Below are 11326 nucleotides of genomic sequence, written 5' to 3'. Positions count from 1 at the left end.
GAAGTCAAGGCAGTCAAAGCACATTACAGAAGAAGAATCTCAGCTCTGTGTAAACAAACAAACAACAAAAGGCGAGTTCCAGCACCAGGGGCAACAATATAAGATCATCAAATTCTAAGGTGAGAGAAACTTGCAGATCCTTTGGAGCATTGTAACACAGCAGAATTGAATACCCGCAAGCATCTGGTTAGAGTTCCTTAAGACCATTAACAACATTTATCTTTCATCCTAAATTCCTACATCCAGTAGCTGGCAACCTTTCAGCAAGTCTTCTGGTTCCTTTGGAAGGAAGCCCCATCCAACCCCGAGCACAGGTTGGGGTCCTCCAGCTACCACTGGAGGTTCTCTCCTTCCTTCCAGGAAGGATCTATCCAGTGTTGGCATTGAGTTTCATCTAGCCAATCTTCCTTCTCGGCTTGCTTACAATATTTTGTGGAACTCGTGACTTTTCCATATGCAAACAATTTCAAAATACAGGTGAGACACACTATGAATGCGATAGAGGGCTGGAATTGCCAGGCACAGACAAGCACAGGTATTTTGCTTTGGAATAGCCTGTGTCTGCTTTCACTCCCAGTCACCTCGACAGAGTGACTAAAGCGCCCGCTAGAAGGGCTGGCAGGGTACTTGGCGCTGACCACAGTGTCGCCCTGGCAGGTGCGGACCGACACCGGCGCAGTCCGGCGCGGCGATGAGCTCAGGACAGCGTGGACGTGCCCGAGGCCGGGCGGCAGGGGACGCCAAGCGAGCAGGGCGGTCCCTCGAGGTCGCCGACAGCGGGCTCCCCGCGGGCACCTGGCGGGGGGGAGCGAGGCCGCGCGGCGCCGGGCGGGGCTGGGCGAGAGGCGCACCTGCGGCCGCGCGGGGGTGGGAGCCAGGTGGCCCGGGGCGCGGGTCTGGCCCCGGGGCATCGAGCAGGAAGTGGCCACGCCGCGGCCCGGGCGCGGCCTCCGTGGGGCGCGCCTCCTCCCGGGAGCCTCGCGGAGCTTCGGGGCCAGGAGGCGGCCGAGCCGGAGCCCGAGCGCCGGCAGCGAGACCTAATGGCGGCGCGGGCGCTCGGAGGCCCGGGGGACGCCCTGGACGAGCTGTCCCGGAACTTCACGTACGGGGCGCTGGGCGCCGGCAACGGCTCCCTGTCGCGCGCGTGGTACCGCAGGAACCAGGTAAGGGCAGCCGCCCCGCCGCCCGGGGCAGACGGGCGCGGGCCCGCGGCGCCCCCCGCCCCCCGGCCGTCCTCGCGCCAACCCGCACAGACGCCCGGCGGTCCACGTGGGACGAGCTGGCCTGGTGTCTGCGCACGCTGACTTAACTGCCCCCCATTTGGCAGAGCGGGGGTCCCCGGGCTCCCGCTCCCGGGCATCAGTCACCCGGAGGGGATCGCACAGGTCTGCAGCCCTGACCTTTGCGGGGTCACTCCCGGGCCTCTCGGTCCCGAACAATCCCGCCTCTCCAGCCGGAGTCTGCCCTGTTCTCCCAGGAGGAGTCTGGGAGCGTGGGGGCGAATCTCCTCCATCCACATTTCCCCCCAGGATCATTTTACAGTTAAAAACAGTGACACCCCCCTCTCAGAAGCAGGGAGCTCATTAAGGGCAACCAGATGTCACCCCTGCGCAGATGCTCTGCGTGTGTGTGTGTGTTCCCGCTGCCTCGGCGCAGCTCCTGCATTTCCGCGTGAGGAACGCTGCTAACCTCACCGGCCCTTTGGGAAAACATTGTCAGCCTAAATAACTCCAGTTTACGCTGGAAATATACACTTAACAACATCAAAGGAGATTGGAGGACCGGAGCTGCCCTTTTAGTTTGGGTTTGATTGAAGATCAGAAAAAGACCTCTGACGGCCCTTCCTCTAGCTGCTTTTATTATCTTTCTAGTGGAAGCAAGGGATCTTGATACGTGGATTCCAGGCCACCCTACTGTGTCACTTTGCTCTGGGTCTTTACCACGTCCACAGGCCTTTTTATTTTGCAACAATATAACCATAAACTATTTGTCGTGGGGTTTTTAACCAATGAGCAAATGTCTAGAATCCTTTTATGGGTAAAAAGGGTTTTGAATGTCACTTGAAATGTTAAAATTCTGTTTCAAAAAGTTAACACGAGATTGTTTACATAAAGAGAAAGTAAGCATGTCCACCTTGGTTTTCAACAGAGGAGAGGCTATTGCCTTAAGTATGGCCACAGAATATTCTAAAATAGGAAAAAATGTGGGGCCCCAGAACCTCTTGATCACAGTTGGGAACCTGTTCCATGTCTCCTTCCTTCTACCCATAGGAGTTACAGCAAAATTCCTTTTTATGGGAAGCTCTTTGAGTATGTGTTAGGCTAATGCTAGTATATGTTGTGAGCTTATATTATAATGTGCTTATACTAGGAACCTTCCTAATAAAAATCGAAGAATGAATTTTTCTCTTTTGGTCATGAACTTAGAGTGGTAAGTAGATGCCACCTCCCATGGCATCATTCAAAACAGGAGAAACCATTGTTTTCACGGTGGAAATGTGTGCCATTGTTCTCCTTGACCGTTTCCTGGAATTCAAAATTGTCCTGGCTCTTTGAGACCTGAATTCAGGTTATCATGTGACATAAATGTGAGGACTTTGTTTGCAAAGCTTGACTTGTCTTTCACAATACATTCATACAGGTTAGGAAGGGTCTCTCCAGAATACACTAATTGAAATTACTCAGCTGACATGTAAGTTATAGCTAGTTTGAGGTAACACCATCTCAACTTTTCCCATTACTGTGCAAATTCAGGCTGACTTATAAGGCTGTCATCTTTTACCTTTTTGGTAATTGCATTTGTTTTTTAATCAAAAGTAAAAATTGATTTTTAAACATTCATTCAGCAAACAGTTTATTGAATACCTCTAGTGCTGACCAGGCCAGTAAAAATGAAATGGAGTTTAATCTTTCTTTTTTTTTTTTTGGCAGTAACTGAAAATAGGAGGCTGAAAATGGGGGTGGCTGAAGAAAAACAGAATGTGAGATAAAAGTTCAGGATTCCTGTTCTCAGAATTCTCCTTGGTTGATGGCCAGGCTTTAATCAGTTTTATAGCAACTTAACTATTTGGACGGCATCTGTTCCCTGATAGCCCAGCTCTGTGGGCCTTGCCAGCTGATAACCATCAGATCTAATAAATTAACCTGACTCATAGAAAAAGACCAACTCCCCTGAAACACTTTCATGTCAGAGATGAATATTCAACAGTGGCCTCATAGAATCAATGTTATCTAAGGCAAAGATGGGAGTATTCTAGAGGAGGAACTCTCGAAACGAGTAGAAAGTAGGTAGTAGGGGGAAAGGGGGTAGCAGGGAAAGTGGTTTAGGGAGCCAGGGAGGTGAGGCCTCTGCCCCTTCTGCTTCACTCAGGAGGAGTCTGCCCATAAAAGTACAGATGCCATAGAATTCTACAAAAATATTTTCTGTATGTTCAATTCACCAGTTTTGCATATAAAAGGAAAATGTTTCTAAGATGGTTATCGAGCCCCTGCTTTGTAGGAAGCACTGTGAGGACACTCAGCAGGTGGTAGTCTCCCTTCACCCTCTGGGGACATGTTCCAAGACCCCCAGTGGGTGCCTCTAACCACAGATAGTGCCAAACCCTACATATACTGTATTTTTTCCTGTATATACATGCCCATGACACAGTTTAATTTATAAATTAGGCACAGTAAGAGATTAATAACAACATAACAAGACAGAACAATTGTATCAACATACTGTATTAAAAACTATGTAATTGTGGTCATTTTCTCAGAATATTGTGACTGTCCCTTGAAATAAGTGGCTCAAGGTCATCCATTTCAGGGGATCCCTTGGGTCTTTGCAGAGGCTTAGGGCTGTCAGGTGCAACGTGTTGTCATTGGTTGGGACACATTTTCTGCCCATGTCTTCCACCCATAAATTTAATGCCTTTTCCATCTTAACTATGCCCTTAAATGCACTGTGGCCGCAAGTTTTGCAGTTTGAGGTATGACAGCAAAATAGCATGAGTTTCTTTTTCTTCCTTCACAATATCATGAATAGAAGATTTAATTCTTACTATAGAGCTTGGCAACCTCAGCCTATGAGTTTTTTGGCTTTCTTTAAGTCGAGAGCTTCCTTCCTTTTCACTTGAAGGAAGCACTTTATAGCTTCTCTCTGGCTTATCCAAATTGTCAGCATCACTATTCTTACACTTTGGGGCCATTGTTAGGTAAAATAAGGGTGATGTGGACACAGTGCTGTGATACTGCAGCCGTCTATCCAGTGACCCAGGTGACTGACCCAGGCACCAGGTGACTACCGGGCAGGGAGCTTATGCAGCGTGGATGCGTGGGACAGACGGGCGATTCATGTCCCAAGTGGGAGGGATCGGAAAGGCCCACAATATCTTAGGGCTACTAAGTTCAGACTGCATGAAATTTCAAACTTACAAATTATTTCTGGAATATTTTCAGACCTCAGTGAATGGCAGGTAACTGAAACCACAATGTGGATGAAAAAGGGATGACTGTCGTCTTCAGACCCAAACCCTTCCTTCCAGGAATGTTATTAGGTGCTGGGGGAAATGAGCTATACAGGTAACTCCACAACAAGTTTGCAGTAGGTGTCATGTGAGTGACATAACGTCCTATGGAAATTCAGATCAAGGTGGCTTTTAACCAGCACCATAAGGGATGTGCTGGGGAGAGGATGTAGTTGAGCCAGACACTTAAGTATAGACAGACTTTCACTGATGGAGTATACAGATGGTTGGCATTCCAAGAAAAGGAAAAGTGTGGGGACCGAGGAGTATCCCATGTGACCTGGGTATTTTTGTACCTAGAATAGAAGTCAGTGGCCATTCTGTTTACCATGGAAAATGGAGACTGATCATAAGGTAGAATATATATAGTTTGGGGTCTTTGATATCATCACTGATTGCCTTCAAGGGCTGGTTAAGGAGTTCAGAATTTATCCTGTAGAAAGTGGGGAACCATTGAAGGTTTTTTGAGCAGGGAGTTTGAGAAAGCAAATTAAATAAACGACATTTAAATTAGGGTTAGCAGGACACAGAGGCCTCAAATTGGCCAGCTGTAGACTAAATCCAGCCCATTAGACCTACAGAGGGGTTTAGAAAATGTTTAATGCGCTGCCAACCTTTAAAAATGAGTGGATTATATATGAAGTCTCAAGTTTCCATGCTCTCTGTAAATATTAGAAGTTCTAGCAACACTCGGCCCTCTTTCCCACGTAACTGAGCTGCAGCACAGCTGGGCTCCCCACAGAAGCCTCTCTCTTTCCTCTCACCCCTTCTACCTACTGGCCCCCGTGGGCAGCTTGCAACCCGTGTTAGAGGCTGTTGTCCATTCTTTGCCGTTAACTAGCTGAGTGTGCTTGGGCAAGTCACTCTGGCCTTCACTTCCTTTACCTGTAACATTAGGGTTGGAACAGATTCCCAGGCTCCCTCTTGCTATCTGGTTGAATAAATTCCAAACCAGCAAGGTTTTAAGGGGGAGGAGGAGTTTTGCTGCTGGTTCTTTAAGTTTATACATAGCACACTGCTAAATCTATAAGTTCACAAGGACATGGTCAAAAGGTTTATTCTGCATAGGGTGAAATGAAAGTTTGGAATTTTTGATGTCCTTTATGTGAACTTTTGATTTTCAATGGCTTGAATTTTTAAAGTCAACATATTTAAAGGAAAATTGATACAATTTGGCAAGGAAGAGGCAAAGCGAAGAGGCTGACATTTGTTATGCATTTACTGTGTGACACTTTATAGCTATTATCTCACTGGAGCTCCCAACAATGTCGTAAGGTACATATTATCCTCACGGTTCCTGTAAGGAAACTTGTGTTAAATAACTTGCCCCGAGTTCTTATAGTAAGTAGGTTTAACTGCAAAACTATTTTTATTCCATGCCTGCAGGCCATTGCTTAGAAACCAGGGCTTGAAAAGAATGTGGTGGTAAGAATAAATGTGAAGGGGAAATGAATACGGCTTGTCTCACTGTTCTGAAGAAAAATCATATTGAGTTTCATATTGCCCTTTTATTGATTTTGTTTTACCTGCATCTATCTCTGCTTTGCTAGTAGCTGCCTCAGACTGTCTCTTAAAGAAAGAAAAGTGCCAAAACTTACACATAACCGAAGGACTGGGTAGAGGTTTGCCGAACCTCTTCATTTCCTTCCCAAGAAAAATCCCTTTTTTGTTTTGTTTATTCATATTGGGTTTTTTGCCCTCTGTTTTTGCAACATGGCACATTCCCTTTACCAGCTATTCTATGAGATACGCTCACATGTATAAGACAGCAAGAAGAGGGAAGGAGGAAACAGCTTTACTCTGTTTCTAAATAGAAATAGAGTCTAAATAGAGATAAAGTAACTCTATCAAAGTTTTGTAATAATAATAATAATCCTGTGGTCCTTATTAGAGGAACAGTCTTAATGCTCTTGTGAATTTGGCAGACCAGGTGTTCGCACTGAAATCTATCTGGTATCCTCTTTATGATGCAATCAGCAAAAGTCAGGCTATGGGCAACTTTGCCAGTTTATAGGTTTATATGCCTCAGTTTCTTCATAACTCATTTGAACAAGAAAATCAAAGGGAGAGAATGAATGGGGGGAAAACCTGTGGATTAAAATAGACCTAGGATGTGAGGGCGATCTGGTTGTGACATCTGTCACCGCATTGATTGCCAGGGTTGATTTCTTTTTAAGTGGCAATAAAAATAGTGTTTTATTCCACCCCCTCCCTCCCCCACAGCCCCCAGTGCACTTTTCCCCTCTCATTCCCACAGCCGTGTTTTGGGGGGTGGGATTTGGGGTATACAGGTTAAACAGACAAATCACAATAAGAATTTTTCAAAAGAGGTTATCTACTTAGTCATCATCTTCAGGTCCTCATTTCTCTTCTGACCCCTTTCTTCTTCTTCCCCAAGACCTTCTTCATTGCCTACTTCCCCGTTGTTATAACCTTTTTCATCCTCCTCTTCCTCTCCATTCACATTCTCCTCTTCAGCTTCCTTTTCCTCATCCTCATCATACTCTTCCTCATCAAGGTAGATTTGGCTGATTGGCTGGCGGGGCAGGTGTCCCCTTCCTTTTCCTCCCTCACCGGCCCAGGTGCGTGCCTCTGGAAGGTGCGCGCTCGGTGGAAGAGGACGAACTTCTCTCCTGGAGGAGAGGACTGTGCTTGGGTCAAGGGTGTACAAGTGGCTGTGCTCCCCTGTTAGGGCCACCAAACAAGCTCTCGAGGTCCATTTGTAGGAGGGTGTCTGGTAGTCAAGCTTCCCAGACTCCAGAACATCCAAATGGGGTGCTGCCTGTGGCTGCGCCTGCCTTTCCAAAACAAACAAACAAACAAAACCGCTAACAGTTCTATCAGGAAAAAAGACAGCTTTCAATTGCAGTGTTTAGGGATGCAGACTTGGGTGCTAAAACTGTAAGGAAAAGCAAGGAAATGACGGCCATAGAGTCAGGCCAGCGTCTCCCGGGGGGGAGGGAGAGGACCTGACGGGACTGGGCAAAGGCAGGGCTTTGGGTGGGTGCCCAGTTTCCGTGTCTTGACCCAGACGGTGTTATAAGGCTGTTTGCATTATAATGATTCATTTTATTCATCTATATCTTTCTCCTTTCAGTTGTCTGTATGTATTCCACTGCTTTAAAAAGTTTAAAACTAACATTAGCATTGCTAAACTGTTCATTTCACATGTTTTACCCAGACAGTGTGGGAAATGGTAATCCATATTTACTTTTTTGCTTATGAGAATTTTTTAAACAATTTTTAAATAAAGGTGGGTGACTGTTCAAATGGGCATTTGAGAGCTTACCATGGAAAGGATGAAATTCCCCTAAAATGTCCTTTCAGTTCTTGTATAGTGCAGTTTTAAAGTTTAAAAGCTCAGCCTCTTTACAGGATGTGTTGGCATGTTTCTTATTTTCCCCAAAGTGTGGCTTTCTCTGTTGAAATGGCAATGACCATCACACTATGCACCTGTAGGATTGGTATAGGAATAAAATAAGAGAATGTATCATATATCAAATAGTTAACCAAGTGCCAGGAGCATAGAGAGCACTCAATAAACAGTGGCAATTATTAGTAGCATTACAGGCAATCTATCTTATAGGAGATGCCATTAAATATATAGTGCTTCTAACTAGTCATTGGAGTTAGCTTGTTACAAATGCAAATAAGAGAAATCATATCAGTTATTTGAAATAAAGTAACTTTTCTTTCTTTACTCTAAAACCACTGATTTCTCTTTATCTCGTGCCTTCCTCACTCCTTTCGATGTTTGTCTCACTTTCACTCTCCAAATGCGCCCACATCCCAGAACGCTTCCTGATTACATCAGTTTTCTCACTGGAACACTTGTTGTCTGGAAGTACAAAGGCAAGGATCCTTCCCGTGTCTCCTGCCACTCTCCTGGCTTCTGGGCCGGGGACATGGGAACAGCTGACAGAGTCGCTGGTGGCAGTGGCGGGATCACATCTGCAGACACGGTGGTTTTTACCCCCCAGCAAGACCAGCACCCCTAGCCTGGGAAGGCTCAGTGTTAACATTAAGACTTGGATGCCACTTATTTTAGCTTGTTTTATTTTTCCTAAAAACCCAGTATGTCCTCTATTTAGTTTATACCTTTTATAACCTGCCCCCCAGCCCCCATCTTCTCTATGACAGACTTAATTTTACATAAAGTTAAAGCCTTTCACCCCATTTATCCTGATTCATGAGAGTATCCTAATTGCCTCCGGACTGGCAGGTAACACCCCACTGTGCCTCCACATAGCTCTCATCACAGGTGTACACCTGTGAAACATGGGCCTCGCCTTGTCACTTGCCTGGAACCTTGGTCACTCCCAACACAGCTAAGACGTGTTTAGTTACGAGCGCCATACTTCACTGAAGGCTGTGTTTGTCCTGGCATGACTTCTCAGAGCTCGCCCGGCCTTGGCAAGCCACACGGAGTTCTGCCTACAGTGAACGTTCCGCCGCCTGCCTACAGACCGGGCACTGGCTCCCTACGTCACCTTTTCTTTGCACCTCTCACACTGTTTTCTCCTTCCAGGAACTCGGACCCCTGGCCCAACTTCTTTAGCCTATGATAGGAGTCCCCCTTTCTTCTGGCCTTTGACCTTGGCTTTCCTACCAAGAATGCTTTGTAAGTTAAGAGGCTTCATTTGCAAGTCACAGAAAATCTAAAACCTAATGCTGATGACTTAATTAATAAAAGAAATGGAGTCAGTTTGGACGACGTAAAAGGCCATAAGAACTCTGGGTCCCCATAGGCTTTGATTCAGAGACTCTAACCAGGCAGTGACTCCGTTTCTCCCTCTTCTCTCCAACCTTTGTTCCTCAGGGTGGTTGATTCCACTGTCATAGGCTCACTGCTCTGCCCTACATTTTCCCTTTTACCTCCAGGAGCGAAAACTTGGCTTTCTCCACCAAAGAAAATACACAGGTTTTAGTCTGATTGGATAGGTTAGGTCCATGTCCTGTCCCATACCGGTCACCAAGGCTAGAGTTATGGGGTGCGGTGTCCCCAAAGAACATGGGCTCCCTGGGGGAAGGGCTGGTTGAAAGAAGGTCCTGTAACCAAAAGAAAGGGGTGCTATGTGGCCCTAGTCAGTGCCCACCAGGTGGGCTTGGTTCCCCCTCCTTTGGATTACTGTCTCCTTGGACAGCTCTGAGGCTAACCCCCTCCCAGCTCCCCAGGACCTCTCCTTTCCATATCCCGCCTCACATGTGCAGCCCAGAAATGCAGCTCCCCATTCAGCCTGCCTTGGCTTTGTGGGTGGGACCTGAGCCACCATCGCCTTCAAAACTTACAGGATCAAGTTCTGAAACATTTCTACTAACATCATCTCTAAGCAGCTACTTATTTTTAAATTCTAGACTTATTCCCCCACCCACCTCCCCCCAAAAAACTCTTGTCTTTCCTGCTGATGGAAAAGTCAGAGGGGATCAGCTGGCAAGGGCAGGGTCCCTGGCTCAGCCTTGCGCCTACCTGCTCAGTGATTTCTTTACCATCAACACCCACCCCTTTAGGAGGCAGGAATCTTCCAGCAGTGTAGCGGATTTAGGTGAAATAGCGATGGTATGTGAGTGCAGTGCTCTATGAGAGTCCTAAAAGCCACTTAGCATTGCCATTATCTCACTCAGGTTCAAGGTGAGTCCTGTGAATTCTGGGTGTTTCTCTATTCCTTTGGGCTCTGCACTTGCAGAGCTCAGATTGTTCTGGGCTGTTTGGGAGATAGCTGCCCGTGCTCCCTCTTGTCACAGCCCACATTAAGCTTGATCAGCTCGTCAACAGTAAGTGCCTGAGTGCAGCCAGCATTCCACTCAATAAAAGTCACAACTTCTCAGTGTCCCAGGTTCGATTCCCAGCCAGGGTACATGCCTGGGTTGCAGGCCATAACCCCCATCAACCGCACATGATGTTTCTCTCTCTCTCTCTCTCTCTCCCCCTCCCTCCCTCCCCTCTCTAAAAATAAATAAATAAAATCTTAAAAAAAAATAAAAATAAAAAAAAAAAGTCACAACTTCTCAACAGAGCAGTGATATCAAAGACATCAGGAAACATGGACCGTGTCCTGAAAATGTAGCTATATACAGGGTCCTGCACAAATAACGCACCTTTTTATTACTAAATCTTTTATTACAAAATCATAAGCATGTGATTCTGTAACATAACAATATCACACTCAAGCACACCATGTGACATTTTAGGTGAAATGTTCAAATTAAAACTATAAATTATTACACCCATATTATTACCCTACCAACCACACTCAAGCAAGTATTACTTCAAGCAGGTATCTGCCAGATCCTGTACATGTGATGTACATAGTGACATAATGTGGGGGGGAGAGAGAGAGAAAGCTTTAGAAATACTTGAAAAATAACAAATGAAGGACTGTTGTGAAGCTGTCCTCTCATACTATCTGATGGACTGTCTGTGTTAAGCTTCCAGGACAAATGTGGTGCAGTTATGTAACTATAAATAAGAGAGCCAAAGAAGAAGCAGGAATTTTGGAATAGACCTTTGGATATGGCGGCCTGAGTCCCTGCAGTGGAGACACGTGTGGTCTCTGTGCACTTGGTACAAGCAGACCTCGAGTTGCAAGCAGCTGTCACTGCCATAAAAGAGAGAAAACTGCGTTACATGTAGAACATTTTATTATTCTTATGAAATACACTTGCAGATCCAAATCACAATCACCACTGATGAGCCCTGCGGGTGTCTTATGTGGGCTGACCATGAGGTGTGTTGGGACCTGGCTGCCAGACCAGGGGAATATGAGAATTTTGCCAGGAATGGGGGGCTTGGAAATAGGAGATACTATCTTGGCCCTGAGG

General features: G+C 46.2%; 1 protein-coding gene across 2 annotated transcripts in view; it reads left to right on the top strand.

The window, feature by feature from the left end:
• Window positions 1-879: 879 nt before the first annotated feature.
• The window catches only part of NIPAL2 (NIPA like domain containing 2), a 72352-nt gene continuing 61905 nt past the window's right edge, over window positions 880-11326 (top strand). For both annotated transcript variants that reach the window (XM_036031286.1, XM_028534071.2), the window contains exon 1: window positions 880-1163. In XM_036031286.1, coding sequence (XP_035887179.1) covers window positions 1041-1163 — 123 coding nt within the window. In that variant the 5' untranslated portion in view covers window positions 880-1040. The remainder of the gene's footprint in view (window positions 1164-11326) is intronic.

Source organism: Phyllostomus discolor, chromosome 7 (assembly GCF_004126475.2).
Source record: "Phyllostomus discolor isolate MPI-MPIP mPhyDis1 chromosome 7, mPhyDis1.pri.v3, whole genome shotgun sequence".
In the NCBI taxonomy this organism is placed as follows: Eukaryota; Metazoa; Chordata; class Mammalia; order Chiroptera; family Phyllostomidae; genus Phyllostomus; species Phyllostomus discolor.
The sequence above is the reverse complement of the archived record's forward strand: the minus strand, read 5'-3'. Positions and strand labels throughout refer to the sequence as shown.